General features: G+C 40.2%; 1 protein-coding gene across 2 annotated transcripts in view; it reads right to left on the bottom strand.

Moving 5' to 3' along the window:
- Positions 1-19,401, bottom strand: part of LOC149019772 (SNF7 family protein) — a 31,390-nt gene extending 11,989 nt beyond the window's left edge. Inside the window, exons 1-4 of one of the 2 annotated variants that reach the window (XM_089153759.1) lie at positions 19,072-19,401; positions 18,678-18,980; positions 18,211-18,270; positions 1,160-1,330 (exon numbers count right to left, since the gene is read on the bottom strand). In XM_089153759.1, coding sequence (XP_089009885.1) covers positions 1,160-1,330; positions 18,211-18,270; positions 18,678-18,866 — 420 coding nt within the window. In that variant the 5' untranslated portion in view covers positions 18,867-18,980; positions 19,072-19,401. The remainder of the gene's footprint in view (positions 1-1,159; positions 1,331-18,210; positions 18,271-18,677; positions 18,981-19,071) is intronic. The other variant, XM_089153760.1, reaches the window with a different exon arrangement.
- Positions 19,402-19,985: the final 584 nt, after the last annotated feature.

Raw genomic sequence — 19,985 nt, 5'->3', positions numbered from 1 at the left:
ATCAGCAATAGTCAAGATAGAAAATAGAAAAAAGATGAAAGATTACGTGCGACACTTGGTAGTCAAACACCCTTCATTTAAAAACATAGGTTGTAGCATTACCCGTCTAAAAAAGGTGGTAGTGGTAGGTTGAGACCAAAGTGCCTGGAATTGAGTGAATCAAACATATTCTTCATTAGACATTTAACATACTTCCTCTAGCTGTGGAGTGGCAATAGTAAATGAATTTGATGATGCAGTGTTAACAACCTCGGTGGCTAGCCACGAAGCTTCCAACAAAATCTTTGTATATGTCTTGGATGACCACAATGGCAACAAGTCCTAACATTCCCAGTAGTGTTAGTGGATCCCTATATATTGAGGATTTTTGCCTAATCCCCCAACCCCACGCGCACGAGAAGCTCCATAACTTGACCCACCACTAAGCCCATGGTTTGGGTAAAAGATGCCAATCCAAAATAATTGGTAGAACTGAACTCATGCAAGTTTTCTTTGGAAATAAGAAGTACTTGAGAAAATGTCTCACACAGAGCTGTGCTCTTGATTAGAACCCCTTAAATAAAGTGTATGCCAAAAATCAGCTAAAAAACTATCAAAATAGGGCCACAAACCAAGTGTCAAAATTTCTAGGGAAAATACCCTGGTTGGCTCATCTTGGAGAGTTTTCGGCCAGATATCGATTTCTGGCTAAACCGAGATCTTGAACCTTGATGCCAAAAATGACATCCTCTAGGGCTGAAAATGAAATTCATGATCATCTGATTAGATCAGAATCCAAAAAAATCACCAGGGTAAGATCCATAGGTTCAATTTCCTAGCATGTACAGTACATGGTACACCATAAGCATGGATAGTGAATTACTAAAGCATATTTTGTATACAGTTTGTAATACCACTTCTGGATTGTGCTTGGCATGTTACTCAACTGCTCACTAGCTGAATGTTTAGTTGGGGGTTCAAATCTTGGAAATAGGGAAAAGCCTCCCTACATTTGACCCTTCCCCTATCCATATTAAAGTGGGAGCCTTAAGCATTGTGTGTGGCCCTTTTATTTATTTATCTACACAATACCACATTTGCATAATCAATAATTTTCTTTCAAAAAGGGAAGGGGTGGGCAGAGAGAAAAGGATGGGACATGCATACTCTTAGTACATGCCTGAAGTAGTGAAACAAGGACGAGCCGGTCTTCTGTAATAACTTGCTGTGGAGATGATCTGGATACACCTGTCAGTTGCATTATTCTTTTAAACAACTGGGACAAGCGTCCACTAGTTGGATCTGGAAGATCCCCACGTGATATAATTTCACCAGATTTAAGCATTTCCAACTGGTTCAAAAATGAAAAATTAGTGAGAAACATAAACAAAAAAATTTAACTACCATTATTAGATTATTAACAGAAAGCAAACACAACCAGCTAAATGAGATCAAAACAAAATAGCCCTAGGATGCACAGTAGTCAAGTTGACAAGGCGAACCACAGTGATGAAGGGGTGTTTTAAGTGCTTAGGTGACAAGGTGTCTGCCTAGGAGTTGTGAAGGCGACCAAGGTGACGAAGCGTTATCTTTTATTTTATGCTCCTCTCTGACCTTTTTTAGTATGCTACAATATATAACTTATACCATCAAAATTCAACTGTAAGCCAGATTAAGTCATAAAAAATCAATATCAAACTAAGACAACAAAGCTGAACAAGCAAGCAATTAAAAGATTGAAACAACCAACACACACATTTGGTTTACACTATTCTTGAAAGAGATCATTTTCTTGGTGTACCTCATCTCATATTTGGTTCATACTATTCCTGGCAAGTATTATTAATGTGATACAGCAGGTTATCCCACCCTGCAGAACCCAAACTCCAGCCCCTTTCCTCCCCCTTTTCACTCCCTTTAGGTCGCCTTTAACCTTAGACTGAATTCCTAATTCCAATTTCCCAAAAGCAGCCCTGTTTCTGGAGTTCAAAATTTTCTGCACTTCATCTTCTTTAAGTAAAGTTGCAGAATTTTTTTGAATTTTCAGAAAACCCTAAATCCTTCATACCCCCAGCCCCCTCACCTCTGGGCAGCATCTGAATTACTAATTTAGTATTAACAGTAGTTCAGAATTACAAAACCAGCATCCTTAGGCCCATCCTAAACCCTAGCCGAAACCCTAGTTTACCCTAAAAACCCTAATTTAGTGTTGGTTCCTTGAATAGAAGATCTAGAAATCTAACCCCAAACCTGGGTTTCATCACAGTAATACCCCATGATTGACCTGCAACTGAGGAAGAGATACAGTGCAGCTCTTCCCAAAGGGAGACATGATTCGAAGAGCAGTTGAATTGTAAATAATGAAGTGAAGGATGCAGAGGAGGGTGGAGAAAGATGGAGATGCATGAATTGGGGGGAGGAAGCCAAGGGGGAGACTTGGAATTTGGCTAGGTCCCTTAGAACCCAAATGCGGCAATTTGGAGAGAGATTAGAATTAGGTAGAAAGGACCAGGAGGGGCAATGAAGAGGGCAATCCGACGGGCATTGTCACATTGGACATAGGTCTCAAGCAAGGCACAAAAAGAGACCTTTGACTCCCGAAACGTAATTTTGACATCAACTTGTTTAGCAAGGGAATTAAGACCCCTTACAATCCAAATGAGGATGTCAGACATGATGGCTACTGAGGGGACCGGGAATCAAAAATAGGGGGATGGGGGGAAGTCTCACCAAGGAGTATCCCAAGGGCATATGGAGATTCAAAGTCAATGGAGGAGCCCAAGCAAAGGGTAGAGGGACCAAGGAATTGAGTTGGGTCCAATTGGGTTATAGGAGACAGGGGGCCATTAGGATTTAATGGGTAACCGAATGGTACAGAAGACCAGTTGGGCCTTAAAACAAGGTCTCAAGTAACCCGAGGAATGGGAGAAGCCAAAAGTGTGAGGCCCATTAGGAATAAAAGACTACTGCCCTTTTCCCTCGTATGTGACGGTTGAGGAAAGAAGGTGGGGGTGGGCCCTAGCATATCATAATTAGGCGAGGACAAAATGGGGTCTAACAAAATATGTTTAGAAAGCAAATCTTCTTCGTGGAAGCTGCATAGGGGCGTCAGATGTGGCTAGGACGAGTTTATCAGGGGAAGGAAAAGTCTGAGGGTCAACTTGAGTGTGAGGATGATGTACCCAGGCCCACCCTTCCAACCCCCACCCCCTACAAAAAAAGAACCATCAAAAGAAGGCCTTAAAAAACCTCCACGGATCTAGACCAAACAGCCCCCTTGAGCTTGTGGCAGCAAAGGTTGGCCGAATGTCCCTAGGGGTATTCTCGTCAGTTTCCATGCCTTCTTTGGGGTGTCCTTGGTTTAATTAGGTTCCTTACCCTTTGAGGATTCTAAATGTATTTTCTTTTCCCTGTGTTATTTGAGTCAAAGTCTAATTATGTGAGACTCCTAGTTTTGTGGAAAACCTAGTTAGAATCTAATTACAAAGATTCCTTCCAGATAAGGTTTATTTTTTTAAGTTAATATTTGTGGTCCAGATTAGATGGCAAGTAATTAGAGTTTTGATAGTATTCTATTTTTATGATTAAGTGTTGTTCAGCTGTTGAGTCCAAGTCCACACCCACTTTCTTTCTCATAAGTTATAAAAAGCTCTCACATCTCATTGTAAAAGTTGGTTGAAAATTAATAGAATTGAAGGCTTAGAGTCATGGGTTGCTTCCACACGACCTAGGCTGAGATTGAGGCAAGTTTTAGAAATTCCAGCTCTTCTTCAACTCACAACAGAGGCACTCTCCTTGACAAGTAACTACAGGCTTCACCTTCCATCACAGACCTAGCCTACCCCCTCCCCACCATCGCAGCACCTCCCAAGCCCCAAGCCCTCCATCGCAGCCCTATCCCCTACCCCCACAGCCCCTCTCCAGCCCTCTTTCCCACCTGTAACAGCAGGCCCTCCCTCCCCTCTTTTCCTTTTCCCTTGTGCCAGCAGAACCCCCCCCCCTTCTTTTTTTTTTTTTTGCGAGTCCCCCTCTTCCCCTGTTATCTGTTCTTTTTCTTCTGGTTCTTGATTCTTGCAGCAAAACAGAAACAGAATAGACAGGAGAGAAAATATATATATATAAGAAGAAAGGACCAAGGATCTTCAAGAATTCCAAAATCCAATTAAATTTCCTTACCCTTTTCCCACCCCATTCTTAATTTGTTAAATCCCTAATTCATCCCATCCATCTGATTCAGTCTTCTATTTTCCTATCCGATCTTAGTTGGGAAATTCTAATCTTCCCTTTTGTTACCCAAACCCTCCCCAGCAGATATTTGTTCCCTTTTGCTTCAATCCCACCCCCGGGTATAATTTGTTAACCCAAGATCACCCATACGTTATCCTTGGGCATCCAACCATCCCAAGGTAATACCCAAATCATCCCACAGAGTACCCAATGTGAAAAAATAGTAACTTGCTTTATTAATGATATTCTAATCCTATAAATAGGATAATACAAAACAATAGAAATATCTCCTATAACATCAGTGGACGATTACGCCCCCTCAAGCAAAGCGGGAACACATGAAGTAACCACAAGCTTGTCGCGAAGAAGAAGAAATCTAGATCGAGTCAAAGCTTTAGTTAATAAATCAGCAATCTGAGAGTGAGTTGAGACATAGCGGACATGAAGCAGGCCAGTAGTAACAAGCTCACGAACATAATGGAAATCAATCTCTAAGTGCTTTGTTCGAGCATGAAAAATAGGATTGACCGTGAGAAAGGTAGCCCCGACATTATCACACCATATTGTAGGAGGGCGTGGAAAATGAAGCCCAAGCTCACCAAGCAAAGAGCGCAACCAAACAAGCTCGATAGTTGCAGAAGCAACAGCATGGTATTTAGCCTCGGTGGAAGAACGAGGCACAGTGCGTTGTTTGCAGGAAGCCCAAGAGATGAGATTGGCCCCAAGAAAAATACAAAAGCCAGAGGTAGAACGTCTGTCATCTAAACAGCCAGCCCAATCAACATCAGAGTAAGCATGAAGAGTTATAGGAGATTGGGGCCGTATAAAAAGACCATGATGAGAGGTACCACATAGGTACCGAAGAATGCGCTTAACAGTAGACCAATGAGAATCCGTTGGAGTATGCATATATTGAGCAACACGGCCAACAACATAAGAGATATCCGGCCGTGTGATAGCAAGATATTGAAGAGTACCAACAGTTTGACAATATAGAGTACCATCCTCCAAAGGGGTACCAGAGGTCAAAGTGAGAGCCTCAGTAGACATGAGAGTAGAAATTGGCTTGGCAGAGGCCATGTTGGTAGTTGATAACAAATCGATTATATACTTATGCTGAAATAACAACAAACCAGCCTTAGAGCGATGAGCTTCAATGCCCAAAAAGAAGTGAAGATCACCAAGATCTTTAATCACAAAAGAACCACCAAGAGCGCGAATAAAGTCATGAAGAGCTGTGTGATTGTTACCAGTGAGGAGAATATCATCGACATATATCAAAAAATAAAGAACTACCCCAGATGTCCGATAGATGAATAACGAGGTATCGGTCTTGGAAGCAACAAATCCATATGATAGAACAAAAGTGCTAAGTTTAACAAACCAAGCACGTGGAGCCTGCTTAAGTCCATAGAGTGATTTCTTGAGATGACAAATATGAGTAGGGCAAGATAGATCAACATAGCCCGGGGGTTAAGTCATATAAACAGATTCAATCAAATCCCCATGAAGAAATGCATTAATAACATCAAATTGCCGCACCATCCAATTATTCATCACGGCAATCGATAAGACAAGGCGCACGGTGGCAGGTTTGACAACAAGACTAAAAGTCTCGCTAAAATCAAAAGCAGGCCGTTGATGATAACCTTTAGCTACAAGACGAGCTTTGTACCTAGATATAGTACCATCCGGGTTATGTTTGATACGAAAAACCCATTTGCAACCAATTGTATTTGGAGCCGATGTAGGGGGAACCAAAACCCATGTGCCATTACGAAGTAATGCATTTATTTCATCGTCCATAGCATCACGCCAACACTTGAGACGGGATGCCTGGGTATAAGAAGTGGGAAGCATAAAATCACCACTTTTATTAGCCACAAGATTCAACTTAGTAGCAGGACGCAAGGACCCAGTTTTAGACCGTGTAAGCATCATATGTGTAGGTGGGGCTTGAAGAAACAATAGTAGATTCAGTAGCAAACCCATTTGGCATTGCAGGCCCATTATTACAAACAATTGTAGAGTCTCAGTCCGGTTACGATCCAAAGTTAAACAATCCTTAGGAGAAACAGCAGAACCAAGTTGATCATTTAAACAGGGCTCTTTTAAAGAAGACAAAGGATGAGCAGATGGTTGACCAGCATCTAAAGAACATGAAGAATCCGTTGGACCAGCAACAGTTGAGGAAGCAGTAGGGGCACTCGACAACTGCTGTTTACCTGAGAAGGAAGAACAAGGAAGAAGAACAGTAGGAGGTTCTAGATGCCAAGCAGTAACAGGAATTTGAGGACAGGGGGCAGACAAAGTAGCATAAGGAAAAACGTTATCAAAAAATTTAACATGACGAAAAATATACACTCGTTGAGAAGCAGGATCAAAACATTTGTATCCTTTATGAGACAAAGAATATCCAAGAAAAATACATGGTAAAGAATGAGAAAAAAATTTATTCTTTACATAAGGCCGCAGCCAAGGATAACACAAACAACCAAAAGTGTGTAACGTAGAATAATCCGGAGAATTACCAAAAAGTTTTTCAAGAGGAGAAACATTACCAAGAGAGGAAGTGGGTAACCTATTTAGCAAATACACACTTGCTTGACAAGCAGCAGACTAGAAGAGGGTAAACCAGATTGAAACAATAAGCATAAGGCAGGTTCAACAACATGACCATGTTTCCGTTCCGAGATACCATTTTGTTCTTGGGTATAGGGACATGAAAATTGATGGGATATACTAGATGCAGCAAAAATAGAATGAAGTTTAACAAATTCACCACCGCCATCAGAACGAAAAATTTTAATAGGCAACTGAAAGAAATTTTCCACTAGATGTTTGAAACATACAAAGACATCACATACATCAGATTTATTTGTAATAGGAAACAACCAGCTATAACGAGTAAAATCATCAACAAAAAGAACATAGTAGCGAAAAGAATCAAAAGATGTCACAGGTGCAGCACCCCAGAGATCACTATGAATCAGCTGAAATGGTGCAGTAGTAGTCTGTTATTCCCAGATTGACATTGAGAGGGGGGGTGAATCAGTGTCTTCAAAAATTCACTTCAATGTGAAGCTTCTTTAATCTCAAAACAAAATTAATTAGAACATTCTCGTAGCTATCAACTACACAAGGACACGTCCACCACACACCACAATGTGGCTGAGTCTACAAGACAGTGTACCACCACTCTGCAATCAAGGCACTCCAATATGTGCAACAAAAAAAAATAAACAAAAAACGCAATGCACCAGAGTTTACGTGGTTCGGCCAAATTGCCTACATCCACGGAGTAATACCCTACCTAGGGTTTCGTATATTACTCAATACACTCCTAGATATTTTGACTGCTACAACAGTCCAGGAACACCAATCCCTGCTATAGTCTAAAATGCAATTCAGACAAGGGCACCAACCACAACCCCCTAGACAAGCTCCAACTTGCTAGGTCACAATGTAAACCAATAATTCCAGTTCCCCAAATTGCATTCATGATCTAGGTTCTTCATTATTAAACATAACCTAGAAAATAATAGACAATAACTTGTGAATACGGGTTACCTCAACTTGTGTAAGATGCGTGGTAACAATACTTGTTTCTCTTTTTCTCCAACCCTTTTTTTCTCTTTTCAATCTTTTTCAGTTTTCTCTCTTTAAAAAAACCATACAACCATGTTCCCTTCTTTTCTTCTGCTGCTTTCTTCTTCCTTCTCTTTCACTTTCTTTCTTGTTCAGCAAAACAAAAGACTTCTTATTCCCAAGCTTCAGATCTCCAAAGCCAACCAACGTCTTCTGGTTCGACCTCCACGCTCTTCCCAAGCTCCTCAAAACGTCCTACCTCTTCTGCTGGAGTTTGCTCTCCTTTTATAGATTAATTTAACTCAGAGTTTGAATCAAAATCAAAGTTCCTATCTGACTTAAACAAGGAGTGTTTTGACGTACAAATCGGACTAACTTAGAGATCTCCAATGAACAATCCCACCGTTGGATTTGAAGATCAAGAAGTCGTGAAGCTCTCCTCCAAAAATCGGCTCAATCAAACACTGGATGACCATCCGATGAAGAGGTTGATCAAAACTGGACAGAGACCCTCTAAAACGGGATTCTTGAGTTTTCTTTATTTGAATTGGATTCTTTCTCTCGGATCAAAACTGGACAGAGACCCTCTAAAACGGGATTCTTGAGTTTTCTTTATTTGAATTGGATTCTTTCTCTCGGAACCTTTTTGTGTGTTGTTGTACCATATCAAAGCCCACTTAAGTTGCCAACAATGACAACACCTTCATTTTAGGCCAATGGAACAACAATCTCCCCCTTTGGGATTGTTGGCAACTCAACCTCCTTTTCTCTTCTCTCCCCCCCCTTTGACAACAAGTACAAAGGGTGCTTTGTGCTCCCCCTACCATAGAGCTCCCCCTTCATATACTCTTCCATAGGAGTGCCCACCGCACCTTCCTATCCTATGGAGAGATGATGTTCTATGTATTTTCTCACTTACTCCCCCTTGGAGCCACAACCCCAAGCTTTACTCTTAATCTCTCAAAACTATGTTTGGACAGTGGTTTTGTGAAGATATCAGCCACTTGATTTTCTGTGGGAACAAACTCCAAGCTCACTTCACCTTTTATCACTTTTTCTTTCAAACAATGATATCTTATATCAATATGCTTGGTCCTAGGACGTTGCACTGGATTCTTGGAGATATTGATAGCACTCATGTTATCACACTTGATAGCTATAGCTTTATCACATTTGATGCCAAAATCAGAAATTTGTCTCTTCATCCAAATCACTTGAGTACAGCTGGTTGCAGCTGCTATATATTCAGCTTCTGCTGTAGACAAAGATATAGAATCTTGCTTCTTACTATGCCAAGCAACCAAACTTCTCCCCAAGTAGAATGCACCTCCACTAGTGCTCTTTCTGTCATCAATGCTTCCGGCCCAATCTACATCTAAGAAGGCTGCAAGTGTGAAGTCTTTAGACTTAGGATACCATAACCCATATTCCATAGACCCTTTTAAGTACCTGAAAATCCTTTTCATTGCTTGTTGATGAGTCTCCTTTGGGTTTGCTTGAAACCTTGACACGAGACACACTGCTTGTAAAATGTCTGGTCTTGATGCTGTTAGATATAAGAGACTCCCAATCATAGATCTATAGTAAGTTTGATCAACTGAGGGGGACTCATCACTTGAGCTAAACTTGCATCCAACCACCATAGGAGTTCCCACTGGTTTGCAATCTTCCATCATGAATTTCTTTAAAAAAAACATTTCCTTAACATACTTTATTTAAGATATGAATATGCCACTTGCCATTTGATTTACTTATAAACCCAAGAAGTAGGATAACTCTCCAAGCATGGACATTTCAAATTCTGTACTCATCTTCCTTGCAAAACCTTGACAGACTTCATCACAGTGACCTCCAAAGATGATGTCATCCACATACACAACAACTACTAATTTACTACAATCTTCAGCCATGACATAGAGGTTGCTGTCCACGGTTCCTTTCCTTAAACCTAATTGTAGCAAGTAAGTGTCAAGTCGTGAATACCAAGCTCTTGGAGCTTGTTTCAAACCATATAATGCTTTCTTGAGTTTGCATATCATATTTGGATCATCACCTATTTCAAATCCATCCGGCTGCTCAATGTAGACTTGTTCTTCTAAATCACCATTTAGAAAGGCTGATTTAACATCCATTTGATAAACTTTAAACTCCTTAAAGGTTGCCAAAGCTAGGAACATTCTAATGGATTCCAACCTTGCCACTGGAGCAAAAGTTTCATCAAAATCTATCCCTTCTACTTGAGCATATTCCTTACACAACAATCTGGCCTTGTTTCTGACAACTTGCCCTTCTTCATTCATTTTATTTCTAAATACCCACTTGGTGCCAATAACATTCTTATCAGTTGGTCTAGGAACTAGTTCCCAAGTGTTGTTCTTTTCAATTTGGTCAAGCTCTTCATTCATTGCTTTCACCCAATTTTCATCTTTACAAGCTTCATTGACTAACTTGGGCTCTTCTTGAGATATTAGTGAGAAAGTAGTCTTCTTTTTCTTTAGCTTTCTTGTTTGTATCCCTTCATCTAATGTGCCAATGATTTGATCAGGAGGCTGCACTTTATTCCATTTGTTATCCTTGGGTCTTCCATCTCTTTCTGGTTCAACATCAGACTCATGTTCATCGGACTCTACTCCATGTGGAGTCTTATTTTCAAACTCTTCATTATCTTCAACATTGTCCAAGGTCGAGTCCTCAGTTGCAACAAATTTGGGCTGAGGTAGATTTTCATCTATCTTCACATCTGAGCTTTCTACAACTTTTCGAAGTCTTTTGTTGAAGCACCTGTATGCCTTGCTCTTAGAAGAATACCCCAAAAAGATACCTTCATTAGCCCTGTCATCAAACTTTCCCAAATTTTCTTCCTTTCTCTTGATGAAACATTTGGACCCAACAACTCTAAAATGCTTCACAGTTGGCTTCCTGCTGTACCACATTTCATATGGAGTTTTTGATTTATTTGGTCCCACCATGCATCTGTTTAAGATGTAGACTGAACTATAGACTCCTTTTCTCCAAAACATTTTTGATATATTACTTTCAGAGAGAATTGTTCTTGCCATCTCTTGAACAGTTCGATTCTTTCTTTCCACTACTCCATTTTGTTGTGGAGTCCTAGCAGCTGAATGTTGGATTTTTATGCCATGCTCACTACAAAATTCTGAAAATTTTCTCCATGTATATTCCTTACCTTGATCTGATCTTAGGCATTTTATAGTCTTCCCTGTTTCATTTTCAACTAGCTTCTTGAAAGCTATAAAGCTGTCCAATCCCTGTGTCTTCTCTTTTAGAAAGGATACCCAAGTCATTCTTGTGCATTCATCAATGAAAAGCATGAAGTACCCTTCTCCTCCAAAAGCTTCTATTCTCATAGGACCACATAAGTCAGTGTGAGTTAAATCAAGGGAGCTGCATATGTGATACTCCTTGGGCTTGTAAGTGGCTCTAGTTTGCTTCCCTTTTTGACATGGACCACATACATGATTTGAAAGCCTTTTAATCTTTGGAAGATCTCTCTCAACTTCCCTTTTACTGAGCTTGGCAAGATTCTTGAAATTTATATGCCCCAATCTCCTATGCCATAACAAGCTTTCATCCTCTTGACTCACCATGCACCTGTTTGATAAGACATATAAGTTTCCGGTTGTTCTGGTTCCTAAAGCCACTGCTTTGCCATTTTTTGGCTTCTTGATTTCACAACCTTCTTTAGTGAAAAAAACTTCATATCCACCATCACAGATTTGGCTCACACTAAGAAGATTGTGTTTGAGCCCACTCACATATAGAATATTATTGGATTTTAACTTTCCTTCATCCAGCTTAACTGAGCCTCTACCTTCAATTTTGGCCCCATCATTGTTGTCAAATCTCACTGAACCACCTTTCACTACATCAAGGCTTGAGAACCTATTCTTGTCACCTGTCATATGTGTGGAACACCCACTATCAAGAATCCAAGGTGCCTCACTACTATGAGCCTTGAAAGCTGTTTGAACTACCAAGGAATTTATCATTTTTCCTTTTTATCCTTTCTCAACCCAAACTGCTTTATCTAATACATCAATAGGTTCCCTCGGTTTTCTTTGAATTGTTTGTGCATGTCTTTGAGCTAGCTTTTTGGGAAGGTTTATCTCCTTCTATGAAGGAAGAGCAGTCCAACAATACCTTGCAATATGTCCCAACTTGAAACACCTGAAGCATTCTATTTTAACCTTATCCAATGGAGCAAATCTGTTTATGTTATTGAATGCCACAACCTTGTTTTGTCTTCTACAGTTTGCCACTTTATGTCCAAAGTTGTTGCATCCATAACAATACCATTAAAGCCTTGACCATTAAATGTTTTATGATAAGCTCCAGTATAGCCTTCTTTACTCATCTTTGGCTTGGTCTTCCCAATATATGGATTCTTTTGGTACTCCTCATCAAGACTCATTGGATTTGTTGTATTTCTATTTCCATTGGTCTTATTTACATTTGAACATTCCCCCTTTGAGTATCCAAGACCAGTTTTAATATGAGGTGACCTCTGAACACTCAAGATCTCATATAGTACCTTATCTCTTCCCCAAGTAGAAGTAAAATGAGTAGTCCCTGTCACTTGATTTTCAACTGTCTTGTCCTTAAAGTTCAATGTAACTGGAGTGGATGATGTGGTAGCTTCTAAATAACTCATCTTTTGTTCTCCTTCAAGTTCTGATATTAACCTTCCAACTTCTTTCTCAAGTTCTTCACACTATTTACACTTGAGAGAGAGGCAAGATGATGAGTCATTTATAACATGCTCCAATTCACTAATTGTGACAGTCAACTCCTTGATTGTTATCTCAGAATTTTTAAGTTGATTCTTCATTTCTCTATTTTTCTTCCTTTCCTTTTTGAGATCAAGCAAGGCAGAGTACAACTCACCAACATAATCAATTTCACCTTCGATGTCTTCATTATCATCGACTTTTCTTTAGTTTGAGGTGATTCATCATCTTCAATAGCCATAAATAAAACCTCATCGGTTGAGTCATTGTCTTCATCCGATTCTTCTTCGAAGGAGTAGCATTCATTCTTAGTCAAAAGACTTCTCCTTTTGAAATGGCTTTTCTTTTTCATTGGTAAGAATTTTTTCTTTCCCTTCCTATCATTTCTCTCTTCCTCTTCATCTTCCTCTTCATCTATGTTTCCTCTCTTAGGACATTTAGAGGCAAAGTGTCCTATTCCACCACAACTGAAGCACTTAAAAGGTGCTTTTCCCTTGTGTTTACCTGTTCATTTCTTAAACTTTCTAGCTAAGTAAGCTATAAGTTCATCATCGAGTCTTCGATTCTTTTTCTTCTTTGACCCTTAGCTTCTTCATTGCTTTGAATGTTGCTTCCTTCTCTGTGAACTTGCCCTTTTCAGTTCTCATCTCAAAGGTTTTAAGTGTTCCATGTACTTCATCAAGAGTGATTGTATCCAAGTCTTTGGCTTCTTCGATGGCCGAGACTTTGGAGTCATATTTGGGAAGCACAGATCGGAGAATCTTCTGACATATCACAGAATTTTCAATTTTTTCTCCAACTCCTCTGATGGAGTTTACAACCTCATTTACTTTGACCATGTAGCTGTCTATGTCTTCTTCTTCAGTCATCTTAAGACTTTCAAATTGTGCTCTGAAGATTTGCAGTTTGGCTTTCTTAACTTTGATGTCCCCTTCATAGATGCTTATCAACCTTGTCCCAGGACTTCTTTAGCTGTATCACAGTCCATTACTTTAGCCATGACTTCTTCATTCAGCCCAGACATGATAGCATTTAACGCCCTGAGATTGTGTGCATAAGCCCTTTTTGCCTCATTGTCTATAAGCGGAGCTACTGGTTCCTCATAGCCATTAATCACAAACTACCATACATCATACCCTAGAGATCCAATGTATATCTGCATTCTTCTTTTCCAAAAAACATATCCTGTACCATCAAAAATAGGAACTTTCCCAAAGTCTTTGGAGCTGCCTTCACTTGTGGCCATTCTTACAAACTCTCTGATCAAATCCCTAAGTGGTTACACTTCTCTTCACGGGAACCTGGCTCTGATACCAATTGTTATTCCCAGATTGACACTGAGAGGGGGGGTGAATCAGTGTCTTCAAAAATTCACTTCAATGTGAAGCTTCTTTAATCTCGAAACAAAATTAATTAGAACATTCTCGTAGCTATCAACTACACAAGGACACGTCCACCACACACCACAATGTGGCTGGGTCTACAAGACAGTGTACCACCACTCTGCAATCAAGGCACTCCAATATGTGCAACAAAAAAAAATAAACAAAAAACGCAATGCACCAGAGTTTACGTGGTTCGGCCAAATTGTCTACATCCACGGAGTAATACCCTACCTAGGGTTTCGTATATTACTCAATACACTCCTAGATATTTTGATCGCTACAACAGTCCAGGAACACCAATCCCTGCTATAGTCTAAAATGCAATTCAGACAAGGGCACCAACCACAACCCCCTAGACAAGCTCCAACTTGCTAGGTCACAATGTAAACCAATAATTCCAGTTCCCCAAATTACATTCATGATCTAGGTTCTTCATCATTAAACATAACCTATAAAATAATAGACAATAACTTGTGAATACGGGTTACCTCAACTTGTGTAAGATGCGTGGTAACAATACTTGTTTCTCTTTTTCTCCAACCCTTTTTTTCTCTTTCAATCTTTTTCAGTTTTCTCTCTTTAAAAAAACCATACAACCATGTTCCCTTCTTTTCTTCTGCTGCTTCTTCTTCCTTCTCTTTCACTTTCTTTTTTGTTCAGCAAAACAAAAGACTTCTTATTCCCAAGCTTCAGATCTCCAAAGCCAACCAACGTCTTCTGGTTCGACCTCCACGCTCTTCCCAAGCTCCTCAAAACGTCCTACCTCTTCTGCTGGAGTTTGCTCTCCTTTTATAGATTAATTTAACTCAGTTTGAATCAAAATCAAAGTTCCTATCTGACTTAAACAAGGAGTGTTTTGACGTACAAATCGGACTAACTTAGAGATCTCCAATGAACAATCCCACCGTTGGATTTGAAGATCAAGAAGTCGTGAAGCTCTCCTCCAAAAATCGGCTCAATCAGACACTGGATGACCATCTGATGAAGAGGTTGATCAAAACTGGACAGAGACCCTCTAAAACAGGATTCTTGAGTTTTCTTTATTTGAATTGGATTCTTTCTCTCGGAACCTTTTTGTGTGTTGCTGTACCATATCAAAGCCCACTTAAGTTGCCAACAATGACAACACCTTCATTTTAGGCCAATGGAACAACAATCTCCCCCTTTGGGATTGTTGACAACTCAACCTCCTTTTCTCTTTTCTCTCCCCCTTTGACAACAAGTACAAAGGGTGCTTTGTGCTCCCCCTACCATAGAGCTCCCCCTTCATATACTCTTCCATAGGAGTGCCCACCGCACCTTCCTATCCTATGGAGAGATGATGTTCTATGTAATTTCTCACTTACTCCCCCTTGGAGCCACAACCCCAAGCTTTACTCTTAATCTCTCAAAACTATGTTTGGACAGTGGTTTTGTGAAGATATCAGCCACTTGATTTTTTGTGGGAACAAACTCCAAGCTCACTTCACCTTTTATCACTTTTTCTTTCAAAACTAAGCACGCCACAGCGGATAGTTAATGGCAGTGAGCTTCAAAGGAAGAGAGGGTGCAACATTGTGATGCACAAGAGCAGCAGTTGCAGACGAATCAGAGTGATCACCAAAGAGATCAGACGCCATGATAGAGAAAAAAAGAGTTCTCAAGAACAAGAACCAGAAAAGGCGCAGAAAACAAGAACTGAAAAGATAAGGATCAAAAAGATTTTTCAAAATCTCAGAGAAGAAAAATCGCTCGATACCACGTGAAGAAATAGTAACTTGCTTTATTAATGATATTCTAATCCTATATATAGGATAATACAAAACAATAGAAATATCTCCTATAACATCAGTGGACGATTATATCCTTAACACCCAAAACCCTCCCACAAACAAACACAACCTTATTATTAGTCCAAACTTGTGCTGGTTCTTACTAAATAGGATTCTGAAAGGTCTAACCCAAACCCTGGGTTACATCACAGGGTTTTGAGGATCAGTTACTTGCAGCGACCAAGAGGCAGAGATTGAAGGACCATCGGATGCCGTGAGAGGAGCAGTAACCTGAGAAGAGACTGCAAGAGAACTGGTGCACGGGAGACCAACAACATCTTGGGACAGACCAGCAATGGCGTCAGTGGTCTGCAAGTTGACCAGAGGAGGTGGTGGTGGGAATGACCACCTAGACTGATTCCAGAGTATTGATTGTGGATCTTGGAGCACTAGCAGGGGCTTCAAGGGGCATATAATCTTCAGAGGCAGTATTTCAAGTAGGCGGTGGAACTTCAAAGGCAGTATTGCATGAGACATTCTTCAAGGATGAGTTGCAGGCGGCAGATTCAGGACCAAATAAGGAATAAAGGTCACAGCGGGCAGGGATTTAGTTGTAAACAACAATTGGTCATAGCTTAGCCCCTTGTCGTCTTCAATTGTGATGAACAAAAGGAGGGGCTTGGTGGCAGAGACCTTAATGCATATGTGAGCCTATGAGAAACGCTCGTTTTGATTTTTTTTATTTAGAGTGAAGGGGCCCTCCAGTGGTTGAGCCAATGCGACTAAAACAATGGGGATCCCAGAACTCGAGTGGAAGACCAGGTAGATTGACCAAGAAGGGAACGGTGTTGAAGTTGACCCTGCAGAGCGGCATGGATCACTCCCATGGTCCAAGGAAGATGGGGGATTTCCCAAGAAACCATGGCGAGCCTTCAAGAGCGCGAGCTTTCCTGGCAGCTGAGGCAAATTTAAAGAGGAAGATCTCATCGTCGAGAAAGAAAGTTTCCAGCAGGCCAAGGGATCTCCATTGTTTAGAGACAGAGGCTTTGACAATGGCGAAGAGAGGGAAGGCCCTAGGATCTGGCAGATTGCCAACGGTGGATGCCAGGGTCAGTTGCAGAGGATGGGCAACAGATGATGGGAATTGGACCATCAGAGGATAGGGTATGACGATATGTTAAAGCCAAAGGCTGAAGACTCAATTGCAGGGGAGAAAACGAGAGAATTCCAAGGTTTGGTTGAGGTTGGGTTGCTGGAAGAAGAAGCAGCAGGATTAATGGAGGGTCAGGGGTAAGGATAATTGGGTGGGGGGGCCGGGGGGGAAAGGTGGAGAAGGGAGGGAAGAGTTAGCAGAGGACATGGAAGGGGGAGGCTAGTTTCAGGGAGGGAGAGAACAGAGAAGAGGCAGTCAAATTCCGGCAAGGCATCCATAGTCAACCTGCACATGTTCATTTACAGTACCAGCAGAAACAAAAATTAACAGTTATTGTGATAAATCATAAACAACTCTTGATCTGTTTATGAATTTTTATTTAAACAGATTTATTCTAGTGAGAAATGAAGGTCAAACATTTATAGGTCAAATAATCATAATTTAAACTATACCAAAGAAAGCCTAAATCCTGCCACTTTCTTTTCTAATGCATGGAATTAATCATGGTTTGAGTTTAGTTTCTAAAACTCCTCTCTTCTGATCTGATTTCAGGTATCCTAGCTGAGGCTCAAACTCTTCCAAAAGTTTTAGTTTCTAGTCCAGCTTTCACATTTTAAATCTGATAATCTGCTGATAGACTCATTACCATATCTCAGTATCAGTCTTCAGAATTCTGCTTGCTGCTTACATTCTTAGTTCAAATTCCCATTCTGCTGGGTTTATAACTCACTTACTTCAAGTAAAATCCTTTGCATATTTCTTTATCAGACCATTGGATTGATTTATCTTTTGGTATTTATGTTCTACTGAATAATCTTACCACTTGACCAGATTAATGGGCCTGGCTGAGACCTTATTTTGACCCTATGCTGCTACATAAATTCTATTGAATCAGGAAGTTTTATTCTAGTCCACAGTTTATGGTTTTCTAAACTCTATCCCATAAGGCAACTTAGAATCACATTAACTGAACTGTCTGATTGCTGCAAATCACTTGCAGCTATAGGTTTTGGTCTACTTCTATTATTTCACACTTACAATGGGTCAACTGTTATTGAAAGTGACTGCTTTGTTCTCGCAAAAATGTTTATTATTTTCTCGGTGAGGTTGGGGGGAAGGGGCGTGGAAAACATTCATACATACATACATATATGGAGCAGGCCTTGGCACAAGCATCGAAACAGCCTCCCACCAAAATTATTGGGGTAAGACTGCATAGGAGAACTGATATCACAGACTTTGCTTGTGCATAAGCCTTTGGCATTGGGTTTGCCCCCTATACATATATTATATATGTATATATGCATATGTATGTGTGTGTGAGTTTGTGTGTGTGTGTGATATATATGTATGGAGAGAGAGAGAGAGAGAGTCATCACCAGAACATGTTCAATGCATAGGGGTTTGAGTCCTCCATGACTGAACCAATCGTACATCACCTGAAGAAGAAGAGAACCAATTGTTAAGAACTGATGTGAATCAGACTAGAGGGCAAATACTAACATACTGCACGAACTATTGAGCGCAAATACTACCATACAGCACAACTAACTAGTAAAGTTGACGGTGGTAGCATTCAACAAAAGAATTTAGTTTTCAGCCGTTGGTAAATTCCTCAATTTAACATGCTGGAGAACTCAATTGCCAAACCCTCTAGACACTGATACTAAAGAGAGGACCGTAGGTAGCCGTGATAGTATGGAAGATTACATTCATTCACTCAAAGATTCATTTTTTGGAGGGCAGGGGGTGAGGAGGGTGGTTTGATTATATTTTTGTTTTCAGTGATAGGAGATGAAATGAATTAACCAGAAAACGAACAAAATGGGGAGATAGAAGTACAGACCTGGGATGGTTGGATGATGAAGACGCCAAGATGGCGAGCAACTTTGAGAATCAAATCCTTCCAGAAAAGGAATCTGGGTTCCCAATCAGTCCTCTGTCCGCTGAAGGCCTTGAATCGGGCAGTTGCAACGACTTCATCGTCCCAGTCGGGTACTTCTCGTCTAATGAATTCGGCCACCGAGGAAGTCATGGGCGCACGTGAAAAATAAATTATCTACCTACACCCGATGACGAACTTGGATTTCAGAATTCCCGCTTCTTTTTTCACAATCAAAATTCACACATACAGTCTCCGACTTCTCTACTGTTGGAGGAACTTCGGATTAGACTAGGGCGCGTGAACAATTAAACACAATACTGGTGTCTGCACATGTTAACGAGAAAGTATATAATACCTTTTGGTTTCTTGACTGTCTATCCTTTATCCTAGTCAACCTAATTTGATAAAAAGCTCTTCTGCATCAGATAATCCTTTTACGCAGGAAGCACAAACCATGAGAACTCAAAACGATCGTCGACGAATGATGTATCACTTCTTTAACATTCAGCACATCATCATCGTAATTTTCGTACCCAAGTCATACCCATAACACCTCTGGCAGCAGTTATCTTTTGGCAGTCGACTGTGGTTAGTGGTAGAGGGTCGGATACAGTGTCGAACATGTTCCATCGATGATTCCTCGAGCTTTTACGAATACATGGACTTGTGGATCGCCTAAAAAGTAAAAGCTACTCATTTTTCAAAATTGCGTTAATTTTGTTTATTGAAATAATGTGATTACAGGTATGTAAATTTAAAAAGCAAAATGGTGGCAGCTTTTTAGTGAGAAAGCAAGTCTAACTGAATTTATTGTTTTTCCAAAACATAAAAAGCAGCAATATATTAAATGAAAGAGTTAACGGTAAAGATTTATACATACAAGAAAAATCCACAATAAACAAAGGTGGAATATCCCATCAAGATCTATTTAAAAGAATCTGTAAGGATTTCTAGCCAGAAAATTAGCAAAATCATTGCCAACCCTAAGAAGATAATTAAAGAAATCTAACTAAAAAAAAGAAAAATATTCATTACTATGAGAGACCTAGGAGATCACTAATAACAGGTAAACAATCCGAATGGATATGTAAGTGAATAGCTTCTAGAGAAGAGCCACAAAGAATGTCATCCCTTATGGTTTCAAGTTTAACTCTCTCTCTTTTGCCAAAATATAAAAGCAATATATTTTACATGAAAGCATTTAGGTCAAAAGGCCTATACAAATGAAACGAATCCACAATAAACAAACGTGGTATACCCTGCCAGATT

The sequence above is a fragment of the Hakea prostrata genome, chromosome 4, assembly GCF_041222555.1.
Source record: "Hakea prostrata isolate BN-2017 chromosome 4, UWA_Hpros_2, whole genome shotgun sequence".
In the NCBI taxonomy this organism is placed as follows: domain Eukaryota; kingdom Viridiplantae; phylum Streptophyta; class Magnoliopsida; order Proteales; family Proteaceae; genus Hakea; species Hakea prostrata.
Note: the sequence above shows the minus strand (reverse complement) of the source record. Positions and strands in the feature narration are given on the sequence as shown.